The 12,461-nt window shown below is 32.9% G+C and overlaps 2 protein-coding genes across 2 annotated transcripts; one reads left to right on the forward strand and one right to left on the reverse strand.

The window, feature by feature from the left end:
* Positions 1–2,352: 2,352 nt before the first annotated feature.
* Positions 2,353–4,260, reverse strand: LOC108476181 (pectinesterase PPME1-like). The gene is made up of 4 exons (XM_053031137.1): positions 3,699–4,260; positions 3,406–3,612; positions 2,965–3,206; positions 2,353–2,819 (listed from the first exon to the last, which is right to left on the reverse strand). Exons 1-4 carry the CDS (start codon positions 4,194–4,196, stop codon positions 2,660–2,662), a joined length of 1,107 nt encoding a protein of 368 aa, XP_052887097.1. The 5' UTR covers positions 4,197–4,260; the 3' UTR covers positions 2,353–2,659.
* Positions 4,261–7,788: 3,528 nt separating this feature from the next.
* Positions 7,789–11,660, forward strand: LOC108468262 (monocopper oxidase-like protein SKS1). Its single transcript, XM_017769154.2, has 9 exons — positions 7,789–8,459; positions 8,806–8,915; positions 8,998–9,268; positions 9,368–9,506; positions 9,786–10,152; positions 10,306–10,671; positions 10,758–10,836; positions 10,931–11,130; positions 11,216–11,660. Exons 1-9 carry the CDS (start codon positions 8,334–8,336, stop codon positions 11,313–11,315), a joined length of 1,758 nt encoding a protein of 585 aa, XP_017624643.1. The 5' UTR covers positions 7,789–8,333; the 3' UTR covers positions 11,316–11,660.
* Positions 11,661–12,461: the final 801 nt, after the last annotated feature.

Genomic DNA, 12,461 nt, shown 5'->3' on the forward strand with positions numbered 1-12,461 from the left:
TGTTTCATTGAAAATAGCTTTTATGAAATATTTTTAGGAAATCACGAACACTAGAAACTATTTTATACAAATTCATCAAAATACCAAAAAATATTAACTTTTTTAGAAAAATAAATTATTTTCCAAAAATCATTTTTTAGAAATCATTTTCAATAAAAACAAATAGAGCGTTAAACTCAAAACAAAGATTTGAAGCTAATGGGTCTAAGGGATAGGTTATGCTCAATTTTATTTGGTAAGGGGAAAAAAAATTGGTTTCCTTGGTGTGCATAGGTTTGACATTTAAGGAGCTTGCTCCAAGCTAGAATTAAAGACTTCAAAGCCTATATTCCATGAGACTTTTAGAGTAAAGAGGAGTTCCTCGAGAAGCTATGGAATAAATAAAAATGATACCAACTCCATCAGCCAAAGAAGCCAACGAAATAAGCATCAAGATGTAACTTTTCATTGAAGATCAAATTTAATTCCTTTATTCAAGAGTTTGTTTCTAATTAAATTTTATTATTCGGACCTCGATGCAAAATTTTAGGCCTATTATCTAGGTTCGGATAAAAAAAATGGGCTTAAAATTTTGTCCAAACTTGACCTGGATAAAAAATGCTAAACTTAAGTCCGACTGGCTCGCCTGTATTAAATTTGTATATAAAAAAATTTAAAAATATAATACATCAAATACACTAAAAATATTAAAATAAATATTTTTCAACAAATTGAAAATATATTTAAAAAAGTATTTATACTTACATAACACTAAAATAGTTACAATTTAGCAAGCAAATGCCTCTAAAATAATAGAAAAATTAACAATAAAATAAGAGTTATACAACAAAATTATAGCAATATAATAGTAAAATGACGGCAAAACATTAAAAGTAAAAAATTAGTCAAATTCAGGCCGAACCAAAAATTCTTATCTAAGGCCTAACCCGTTTAGAAAATGAGCCTTATTTTTTGTCCAAACCCATTTTTTATATTTATATTTTTATTCAAACTCTTCTATTTTTCATGTGAACCTTTGAGTTTGGATGGGTAATCCGACCCATGATCAGGTCTATTTCTAACCAACTTAAGAAATCCCTTAACTATCGTTTTAAAGTGCAAGTTTGATTTTTTTTTTCTTAAAAAGAAATTCAATTTGGAAGTTTTGTATGAAGTTTCAAAACATGAAAACTTATGTTTAGGAGACAATTTAGACACCTTTCCTTACATTTGGGAAGCTCTCATGATGTTTGGAAGGTTTTGAGCAAAGTTAAAGGGTTGTTAATTAGTTTTCTAATTTGTACCCATGCGTTTAGGAACCTTGTAATAGTAAGACATTGTTATTAGGTTGAGACAAGTATTTTGGTTGTTATAGTTTAAAGAAATTGCAAAGTTCCAAAATGAAGTGTTCAGAGTGGCGACTACAAGATGAATTCAACCATTTCATGGGAAGTCTTCAAGGTACCCCACTGTTATGTTATTTGACAATTATACTCTTTAAAAGTTTCATTACATTTACACTTCTATGATTTATTATTACATCAGCATTATCATAAGGTCCCATATAGAATAAAAACAATTCTAGTCACCCGGAGAAGAAATTGTATAAAATTGTAATTTCACGTCATCCCTATTCCTTTCGAATAGGAGAATAATAAATTAGATTTTTTTCTCCTAATTTTAGCATTTTAGTTGGATTTGAATTTGTTCAGGAGTAAAAAACTAAAAATTAGGAAGAAAAAAACTAAAAATTAAGAAGAAAAATCTGATTTGTCATTTTCTTATTGAAAATGGATAGAGATGAGATGGAATCATAATTTCATACAATTCTTTTCTCTCTTTAATACATGTGTTTTCTATGATCCCTTACTTTGACAAGGAGCAACTAAATTATTGGACTCTCTAAATATATATATATATATGTATAAATTTAACTTCACCACAGTTTTCACCAAAGTATCTATATCAACCACACTAGAGACTCAATGCCCCATGGTGTAGAAGAATTGCCACAACACCATTCAACATCTGCAAATGCATCAAATTCCACCATAAGGTCAAATTTGCTATTCCACTGGGAATCATGAAAGAGCTCTAAAGCCATCTTAATAGCATAAAGTTCAACCATTTCAACACACATGCATAGAGTTTCTGAGTTTGTTCCGATTGACCACCAATTCCAAAAATCTAATTTTAGTAACAAACAATAGCTTATTTATTTCAAGTAATAAAAATTAAAAGAAAAAAAGTAAATAAATAAACAGAACACTTTGCATGAGAAAATTACATGCTGCTTGATTAACACTATGTGTTCCTCTCTAGTCTTTATTCTCTTAATATAACTAAATATTACCGATTGAATTAGTTAATTATTAACTTATACACTAAAATATTATATAAAAACAATACTTCTACCAAAACATAGTATATATATTCTTTTTCATACAATATCAGTAACTATCCATAACTTCTATATTCTTTTTTATACAATGCCTAGAATTATTTATAATCCCTCCCCGAGCTTTAAATAGGAGAATAATGCGCTTCTGCACACTTGAACCTATGTCTTACTAGATTAGCAACAATTCTTATGCTAATCGAAGTAAGATTTAACTGGTTAGTATATATATATTCTTAATAAATGATAAATTTATCCATTTTTTCTAGATTAATAGTTGATTTAGATATTTGGTGGCGGAAGCAACCATCTGCTACCCTCAATGAAGCCAAGATTTAAGAATTCTTGGGCAACGTTCTCAGTTAGCTGTACAGCGAATGGCACTCGCCCAGCTTGATCAGCTCCTGGCCCTGTGTTCTTGTATTCTCCGTAGAAAACAGTTCTGCAAATGAACCCCCAGAAAAAGCACCATTGTCAACTTCTCTAATCAGTGTAATAAAAAGAAAGAAGCAGCTTGCTTTTGGAGGGTTAAGATTGAAGGTGAAGCTTAGTCATGGGGGGAAAAAAGATATGTAAATGAAACTTACTGGGCGCGCTCAGGTTGTAAATTATGAGACCATCCCTCGGGATTGATGACTTCGCTCATATCAGTATAGGCATAAACAACTTTTGGACTGGTCTTCCAAGCTCTACCCAGATATGCACCTTGCGCTGTTCCAGTAATGGTGCAATGCACAAAAGAATAACCAGTGTTCTCCTCTTGACTTTCCCTTGCTTGTGCTGTGATTACTGTTAGTCCCGTATCCCCGTCTACGTATAATTCTGTGTTCTGCATGATCAAATTATGGAATGGTGTTATAGTACTGGGAAAAAAATCGCATGTGTTGTTAAGCTTAACGTATTTAACTTATGATAGCGGGTGCATTTTCCATTGCATCATGTTTATGGAAGTAACGCATGATTAATTATGATAATTACCATTGTCAGTCAGCTTCTCCAATTAGTTTATTTTAAAAATAATGGTTTACCAGATACAAAGACTTTCCACTTCCGAAAATGAAATCAACAGTGCCATGAATATAGCAGTTCATAAAGAAATGGTTTCCCCTGTCATCACATAATGTATCTTGGAAACCAATGATCTTGCAGTTATAGAAAGCCGCCTCATCGCCAGAGATTCTCAGGGCAACAGCTTGTGCTCCGACCGTTTTCCCGTCTGGTCTCGGAGCAGAATTCTATGTATATGCCAAGAAATACAATAAATATTCAGTAAAAAATTGGTTAGAAGAATATATATATTGTCCAATACTTAGTTGCTTACTTCTATAATGAGATTAACAGCCATGAAGAAATCAGACTCCACAATAAGGGAGGCACTGTCTACTGTTCCATAATCATGTGCGGTACCATCGAATGTCAAAGTTGGCATCCCGTTGGGATCCCCATGGAATGTAATGAATGGTTTAGTTCGTTCAATTTTGATTTTCTCTTTATAAGAACCAGGTCCAATCGATATAATCACGCGTTTGTCGTTCCCTTCGGGAACGCTCTCAATGGCTTCGGTTATGGTTTCAAAATCTCCACCGCCACCTTGCACCACTTTTACCACTGTAGGTTCAGTTTCGGCCTGCGCAAGGACAGCGTCTATGCTGCCAGTTCTCTCAGATGCAGGCATGACGTTGGCGTCAAACCACGCACTCACTTGTGATTTATCTTCGGGTATCTCTGGTGAACTTTGCGATGAAACAGTTGAAGCAAATATGAGAATTATGGTAATTAGTGCACCAACTTCAACGTTTCCGATTCCTATTCCTGTCATTTCTTTTCAATGTTCTTTAAGTTTATGAATTTGATTTGATTTTTTAAAGCCTGTAAGGGTTCCAATTCACAAGACAATTATAGTAACCCCAAAACTCTTAAAACATGCAATTTAGAGGGTTCCTCGCTTTACCATTCATTTCTGATTTTTCCTTGGAGCTGGGTACAAATTACAGACCAACCATTTCTTTTTATATTCTCAAAGATTAAATTTTGATTTCTTTATCCACAAGTTGCATGTATTGCTAAAATGTTTATTATTTCGATGAAATAATTTGAAATTCTAAAATTTAATACAACTACTCATAGTTTCTTTGAAGATAATGTGTTTTAATTGAATTGAGATTCAAATGTAAAATTTATTTTCTTTTTAAATTAACAGTTGCTATTATTTGTTTTTTTTTTTAGTTTATTTGTTGTACTAATTGTCATGTTAAGTACATGTATGCATACTTGTGAGAGAGAAATTCAATTTTTTCCATGGGAACCACACTCCATGGGATGGTCCATTTTGGGAGGAGTAGCCAAAAAATTGACCTGCGGTTGATTGGGGGTGATTGAGGACTGGAAAATGTCATTTGGGTTAATGGGTTTTATTTGAGATTCAGATAATATAGAACTTAAATGTGGGGTAGTTGCTAGGGCATGTGTGAGAAGGGTTCACAAAGTCATTTGGATTTGTTTCCATACAAGTATGCATAATAGGATTGGACTAATATGGGGTTATGTGGTGAAAGCTTATAAGAAGAAGTTGTGACTCAAAGGAAACCACGATGGAATTGATGATAACAAAAATCAAGGAGATGCACATTCTTTCCACATAATTAGCATTGGATTCTTGAACTACTATATCGACTACATTAACGACTATAAAATGCTTATAATTAAGTCGAATGTTGCACATTTGAACCATTGGTCTCTTAAGAAAAGTTCTTTGTTGCATGAACTTCGTGCTTGAATAGTTGAAATCGAGTTGCATCAACACCAATCGACATTCTAACAAGCTTTCTTTGTGTTGTTTCTAAATCCATCGAAACAAAGATTACACTGTCCAAAGAGTAAGGAACCCTACTGAAACTGAAAGTAACTACAGCAAAAAATGAGTTGTACTCTTGAGGCAGTCAATTAAAAAAGGTGGCAATGTGTTCTGTTTTAAATACAGGGCTTCCACACACTGCTAGTGTATCACATATTTGTTTAATTTTCTTTTCTCATGGCCCTTAACTGACAAGACAGGTACAAAACGCTTGCTTTTGTGGGGTGAGCGAAGAACAACCTCAATAACGTGCTCCGAATTGCTAATGATGTTTCATCACCAACTAATTGAGGCAAGATATATGCGCTAACTGTGGATAACCATAAAGATGCAAGGACATAATCTTGTTGTACATGTTGCACATAATCTTCATTTTACTTCTTTTAACCCATCATCAGAAACAAAAAATTCTGGTGAAATCACTGACGATCCATTTAACTTTTGTTTTTGTTTTTTTTTTTGTTTTTTAAATCTAACATAATAAATCATGATTGATTGAGTTTTACTTAAGATATTTCATCGCAGGGTAGGGATGTTCAAATGGTTAACTGACCAAATTAGTATTAACTGAATCGAAATATTTAGGTTAATTCGGTCGGTTAACTGAATTAACCAAAATTTATATATATATATATATATATATTGTTAAAATAGGTATAAAACATATAAAATAAATAAATTGAAAATGTTCATTTGACCTAATTAACGGAATTAATAATTACCTAATACATATAATATATAATATTATTTATTAAGTTAGGTTAATTCAATTAATTACCTAATTTCGAACCAAAATTATTGTTAACCGAAATTTTAAAAAAAATTTAACTAAATCTCCTATCAAATTAAATCAATTTAATGAATTAATTTAATTTTAACCGAAGTTTGAATAACCTTGGAGTAGATTGTAATAAACATCATTACTTAAAATTCCTGGTAATGACCAAATAATTAAACTGAATAGGTATGAGTTGGTGGGAATTGGGATTGAATTTTATAACAATTCCTACAACTAGGATTAGGATTCGGGCATCCCAATCAGAAGTGGTTTCCGAGTTGCCTACCATATCTTCAGCATTGTTATTATTAAAAAAAGGGTCTGGCTTAATGGCATGTGGAAGTTGGTTTGTGGCCTGGCTTAGCTGCTATTGCCCCCAAATTGTTTGATTGTATTCAATTTCAATTCACCCCAACCAAATAACATCGAAAAATGGGACAGCCCTTGATTTGCTTCCGTCTTTTTCAACCAATCTCTTACTCTTCGGAAGATATCTGAATTGTAAATAAATAAAAAGCAACTGTCGTGTCGAAGCTACCACGATTGGATGATGGGATAGTAATGGTAGTAGTCAAATGGTGGTTGAGTCCCCACTAAGTCCATTTTCCAACATTATTATTATTATTATTATTATTATTATGAGAATCTGCTAATTTTGGGCAAAGCTGATCTGTGATATGGAAAGGTGAATTGTTAAAGCAATCAAGTATATGGACGCTCAAATCTTCAATTAATTAAGTGGAAGGAAAAGATATACATTAAGGGCTGTTGTGCAGTGATTTTCAAAATACTTTCAGCTTCAAAAATATTTTTAAAAAAAATTATATAGAATAAGTTGTTTTTTACTGAAATCTTTTAGCTTTTCAGAAGTTAAAATTTTATTTATTTTTTTTAAAAATATTTTTAGTGCTTAATTATTTTTCACCCTATAATAATATAATACTTTCCTTTTTGTGCTTAATTATAAATGTATTAAAATTATTAATTTAAAATAATTTTTTAAAATACTAATTACAAATATTTAATAGTTATATTTAAATATTTAAAATATAATTTATATATTTTAATTAAATTTTATAAATAATTAATATTTATTGTTTAAAAATATTTAAAATTTTTATTTTATATATTAAAATATTAACAATAAGTTATAATAATTTTTTATATTCTTACTAAAATATAATAATATTAATTAATTTAAATATTATTTAAATACATATTTGTTACTTGATAATAACATATTTAAAATAAACATTTTATTCTTCAAAAATATATTTTGACAATAATATTAAACACTTAAATTTTAAACTAAACATTTTTAAAATACTTACCAGAAATACTTTTTTCACAGTACTTTTTAAAAATATTGCCATACATTTGCTGGGATGAAGCGCGTTGAATTGATGGATGGAGGAGGGGCTCAAACATTCCAAAAACCCTGACTTCCACCCCCTTAATATCAGGCGGGTTTAATTGATTTCCCAATCCACCAAATGACATTGATTGATTGATACTTAAACCCAAATTCAAACAAGTCATGGTGGGTATTGTCTGCCTTATTTTAATATTAATTAATTACTTAATACCAAAAGTAAATGGAAACAAAAAGAATTCCTTCTGCTTCTCAGTTCTCACTCATGGATTGGCCTTCAATTAAGTAATCGGGGTGGGCCTCTCAATAATTTTAGAAAAAGTCAATTTCTTTTCTTAATTTCATTTGTATTTTTTAAATTTTAAAATTTAAATACTAATTAAAATTAAAATATTAGTATTAACGTTGGAAAGATGAAGAATGTGAAAATGGTGTGAGTCGTTGGGTTGCGGTGCATGTGAAGCGGACGCTTTTCTCAGCATAATCTCAACTGAAGGTTAGAAGTTTGGAGAAAAAGGGAAGGAAATCCTGATTTCACATTTAAATAATATTAATGTGAGAAAAGAAGACCGAAACTTATGCAGTTTCTCCCATTTATCCCTGCCTTCATTACAGGGCTGTTTGTCTCATTCCACCGGCTGCAGCAAGTTAAAGCTATACAGGTTGAAACAATATCGGCATTTCAGAGAACCGGTTAAGCGCGTTTCCGGTGTAACAGACAATAAAATATTTGGAAAATGATGTTTTCGATTCATCCATAAATTAAATAAACAACAAAAGCCCCGCTCTTCCTCTGTCTCTCTCTACTACTTGTGTCTTTTTTCAGCTTTTTCTCCTACTTTGATGTTGTAAAACTTCATAAATATTCTTTCTTGATTATTTTCTTTTCATTTTATTTCAAATCCCATTCTTCGCTGCGAAGAAGAAGATATCTTCTTTTTTTTTTGGTAATATGGCTCTGCTTCTTTTGATTCACATTGCTCTGTTTTCCACTCTCTGTTTCGCTGCCGACCCTTCCGTCTTCCTTGATTTTAAACTCTCTTACATCACCCTCTCCCCTCTTGGTGTTCCTCAACGGGTTTGTTTTCTCACTACTCTCTGTTTCTTTCAGTACTTTCACTTTGTGGGGTGGTTCTGGCTTAGATTGTTGAAGTACATCAGAGGGTATCTCTTTAAGTAACTGCATCTACAAACTGGATTGTTAGTGAACTATTTGTGATTTTCCACTAGTATATTAGATTTGTGTTCTTTGATTAACTTTTGAACCTAAGTTGAGTACTTGGCAATGGTTGTGCTTCAACTATATTAGTAGTTAGCATATACGCATGTCGCATAGGACTTCACGACTTGTCCCCGTGTTTGAAAATCTGGATACTTATAAAAGTTCAAATTGCCTTATTCATGTTTAATTCATCTGTTGGCAGGTTATAGCAGTGAATGGGGCTTTTCCTGGTCCTGTTGTTAATGTCACAACTAATTACAATGTGAATATTAATGTTCACAATCAGTTGGACGAAAATCTTTTGATGACTTGGTAGGATTTGAGTGTTTCCCTTGGGATATTATTACTACTATTATTTGTTCAACGTCAGGTTCTGAAACTTGAAATTTTACAGGCCAGGAATTCAAATGCGGAGAAATTCATGGCAGGATGGTGTTCTTGGCACCAACTGTCCAATTCATCCCAAGAAGAATTTTACTTACCGATTTCAAGTCAAGGATCAAATTGGGAGCTTTTTCTACTTCCCCTCCCTCAATTTTCAAAGAGCATCGGGTGGCTTTGGTCCCATTATTATTAATAACCGGAATATTATAGCAATTCCTTTTGCTCATCCGGATGCTGACATTGTCCTCTTGGTGGGTGATTGGTATACCAAAAACCACACGGTTAGTAACTGATGAAGGGTTGGGATTTTGATTTTATCCGCATTCTACTTTTTTTTTTTTTGCAGTTTAAGTCTAATAATTGACACACTCTTCTTTTAGGCATTGAGAACAACTCTTGAGTCTGGTGAAGAACTTGGGATGCCAGATGGAGTTCTCATTAATGGGAAAGGACCCTACCGGTATAACTCAACTCTTGTACCTAATGGTATTGAATATGAAACCATTAATGTTGATCCAGGTATTCTTTTCAAACAAGTTTGCTTTGTTTTTCTTATCATCTGAGTATATGGTATCATCAGTTACAGTAATTTTTCTGAGCCTGATTTAAACTGAATGGTTTTACCTTTTGCGTTGGCATCCTTTAAGCTTTATCTAAAATATACCCCACACCCTTGAAAGTAATAGGTTTCACGTGTTTCATTCAGTTATTGATAACGCTTCATGTAACATCAGCTGAAAGGGGTTATTAGTTTTTACTGTATGAAGTCTTAATCTGCAATGGCATTGTGTTTTGCAGGCAAAACTTATCGCTTTCGAGTGAATAATGTTGGGACATCTACTAGTTTGAACTTTAGAATTGAGGGCCATAATCTTCTCTTAGTGGAAACCGAGGGATTCTATACAACACAACAGAATTTCACCAGCTTTGATATTCATGTGGGACAATCGTATTCCTTTCTGGTTACCATGGATCAGAATGCAACTAAAGATTATTACATTGTGGCAAGTGCTAGGTTTGTGAATGAAACAGTGTGGGAAAGAGTAACCGGTGTGGCCATCTTGCATTATTCCAACTCAAAAGGACCAGCCAGTGGGCCTCTGCCTGTTGCGCCGAGTGATATTTACAATCAATGGTCAGCAATGAACCAGCCCAGGGCCATCAGGTTTATGCTCACAGTTCCTTAGCATGTGTCCACATTGATACTTTCCTTCCTTTATAAACTTCCAACGGCCCCTCTTTCTAAAGTTGGCTTATTTTTACAACAAATTTGTCTGCAAAGATTCACATATTGAACTCTCTATTTTGTCATGATTAGGCAAAATACTACTGCAAGTGGAGCTCGCCCAAATCCCCAAGGGTCTTTTCACTATGGTTCAATTAATGTGACTGACACATATGTGATACAGAGCTTGCCTCCGGTTAGGATTGATGGGAAGTTTCGTGCTACACTTAATGGTATCTCTTTCGTCAACCCTGATACACCAATCAGGTTAGCTGACCTGCACAAAGTAAAGGGTGCTTATAAGCTGGATTTCCCCAATAAGCCACATGATAGAACTCCCCACATGGACCGATCTGTCATTAATGCTACATACAAAGGATTCATAGAAATTATATTGCAGAATAATGACACCAAGATGCAGAGCTTTCACATGGATGGCTATGCATTCTTTGTGGTCGGGTAAGAAACTTATACATGATGTGCCAAGTGCCAATGTGCATTTATGTTCTACAGTATTTTAAGCAACTCTTGGGTGTTTTATGCAGAATGGATTTTGGTGTGTGGAGTGAGAACAGCAGAAACAATTATAATAAATGGGATGCGATTTCTCGCTCCACAACAGAGGTTTGTTTTTTTCTAACACCACTACCTTGTTCACTGCTGTGTGCAATGGCAAGTGCTTAATCAATTAATATTTCTATTAATTGGTTTTATGTAGGTCTACCCAGGTGGATGGACGGCTGTCCTTGTATCTCTTGATAATGTTGGAGTATGGAACCTTAGAGTGGAGAACTTGGATAGATGGTACCTAGGCCAAGAGACCTACATGAGAATTATCAATCCAGAGGAAAATGGCAAGACAGAGATGGTCCCTCCTGATAATGTTATTTATTGCGGTGCTCTGCAGAGCTTGCAGAAGTATGTATATATATATCTGATAATGAAACCTCGTTAAAATTTCTCTCAAGCCCTTCCTAATACTAATGGCTGGTTGTATTTGCAGGGAATCACAAAGCTCTTCTGCAATGGCATTGCACTGTGGTAACTTCAAGCTGTTTCTAACTCTTGTCATCACAATTTTAGCCTTGTATTTTGACTTTTAGGTGACTATTCAAAGCTTACAGCTCCTCGGCTGTTTGTTATCTTTCTCTATCCTGTTGGAGTGGTTTGCTCCTATTTGATAGTTAGATTAGGCGTGCAAATGAAGTCAGACCTCACATTATTCTTTGTTTTGGTGTTAAAAGTTTCTCCTCTTTCTACATAATTGTAATTTGCATCATGAGGGGATCCATCATTATGTACTTCACATACTTTGTTAAAATTTTGCTTTCTATGTTTCCTGGGTTGATTTATTACCTACATTCAACATTATTTGTCTTGATTCTGTAAGTAGAACAGGACCTTTTTATGGTACTTATGACTATTCATTTTAGCAGTGTTGTGTGGAATTTTTGAATGTCAGTTCTATAACATGACTTTAACTTGAAGCAATGGGGTATCATAATTCATAATCTTGATTTAGATTTTCACAAGAGGGACAATTCATCTACTTTTAGCACGAGTGGGGCAAAGTAGCTTTATAGTAGGGATTTTTTTGGATTGAAATGCAAATTAGGATTGAAGATAAAAGCAAGAATATTTTGCAATATCTAAGCTACGCGGATTGTTGGCTTCGAGAACGCAGTATCCAACAATAATAGGATCACTAAATGGTATGCAGATATGATGAGGTGGACTGTGCCGAAGCAGCAAAAATGTCATTCTTGACAAAAGAACATTTATAAATTATTGGAGTAACTACATTCATAATTATTTTTTTATACAAGTAATATAAGAGATTATTACAACAAAAAAAATTAAAACTTTATTGCTTGGTCAAAATATTTACAAAACTCCCTACTGTTATAATTGTCGTAAGTAGAAATTTTCAAAGATTTGCACAAAGTGATACCTCAAACTTGGTTTTCTTTAGACGGATAAATTAATATCCTAATAAAGTCAAAATAAATTCAAATATTCATTATTAAAGGTGAAATTCATATAAAGGTATATTTATTTTATTTAATATTGGTTTGAATGAGATATTTCAACCATATTGTATTACTTTTATTAGACTTTGATTAGAATAAAGAGACAGAACACACGTGATATATATGTTAGTTACATACTCAAATATCATTATATTTTTCTTTAAAACTGCATTTATTTTAAAAACACAATCATATTAGAGTACCAATAATTGTGTTATC

This window comes from Gossypium arboreum, chromosome 7 (assembly GCF_025698485.1).
Source record: "Gossypium arboreum isolate Shixiya-1 chromosome 7, ASM2569848v2, whole genome shotgun sequence".
NCBI lineage: Eukaryota > Viridiplantae > Streptophyta > Magnoliopsida > Malvales > Malvaceae > Gossypium > Gossypium arboreum.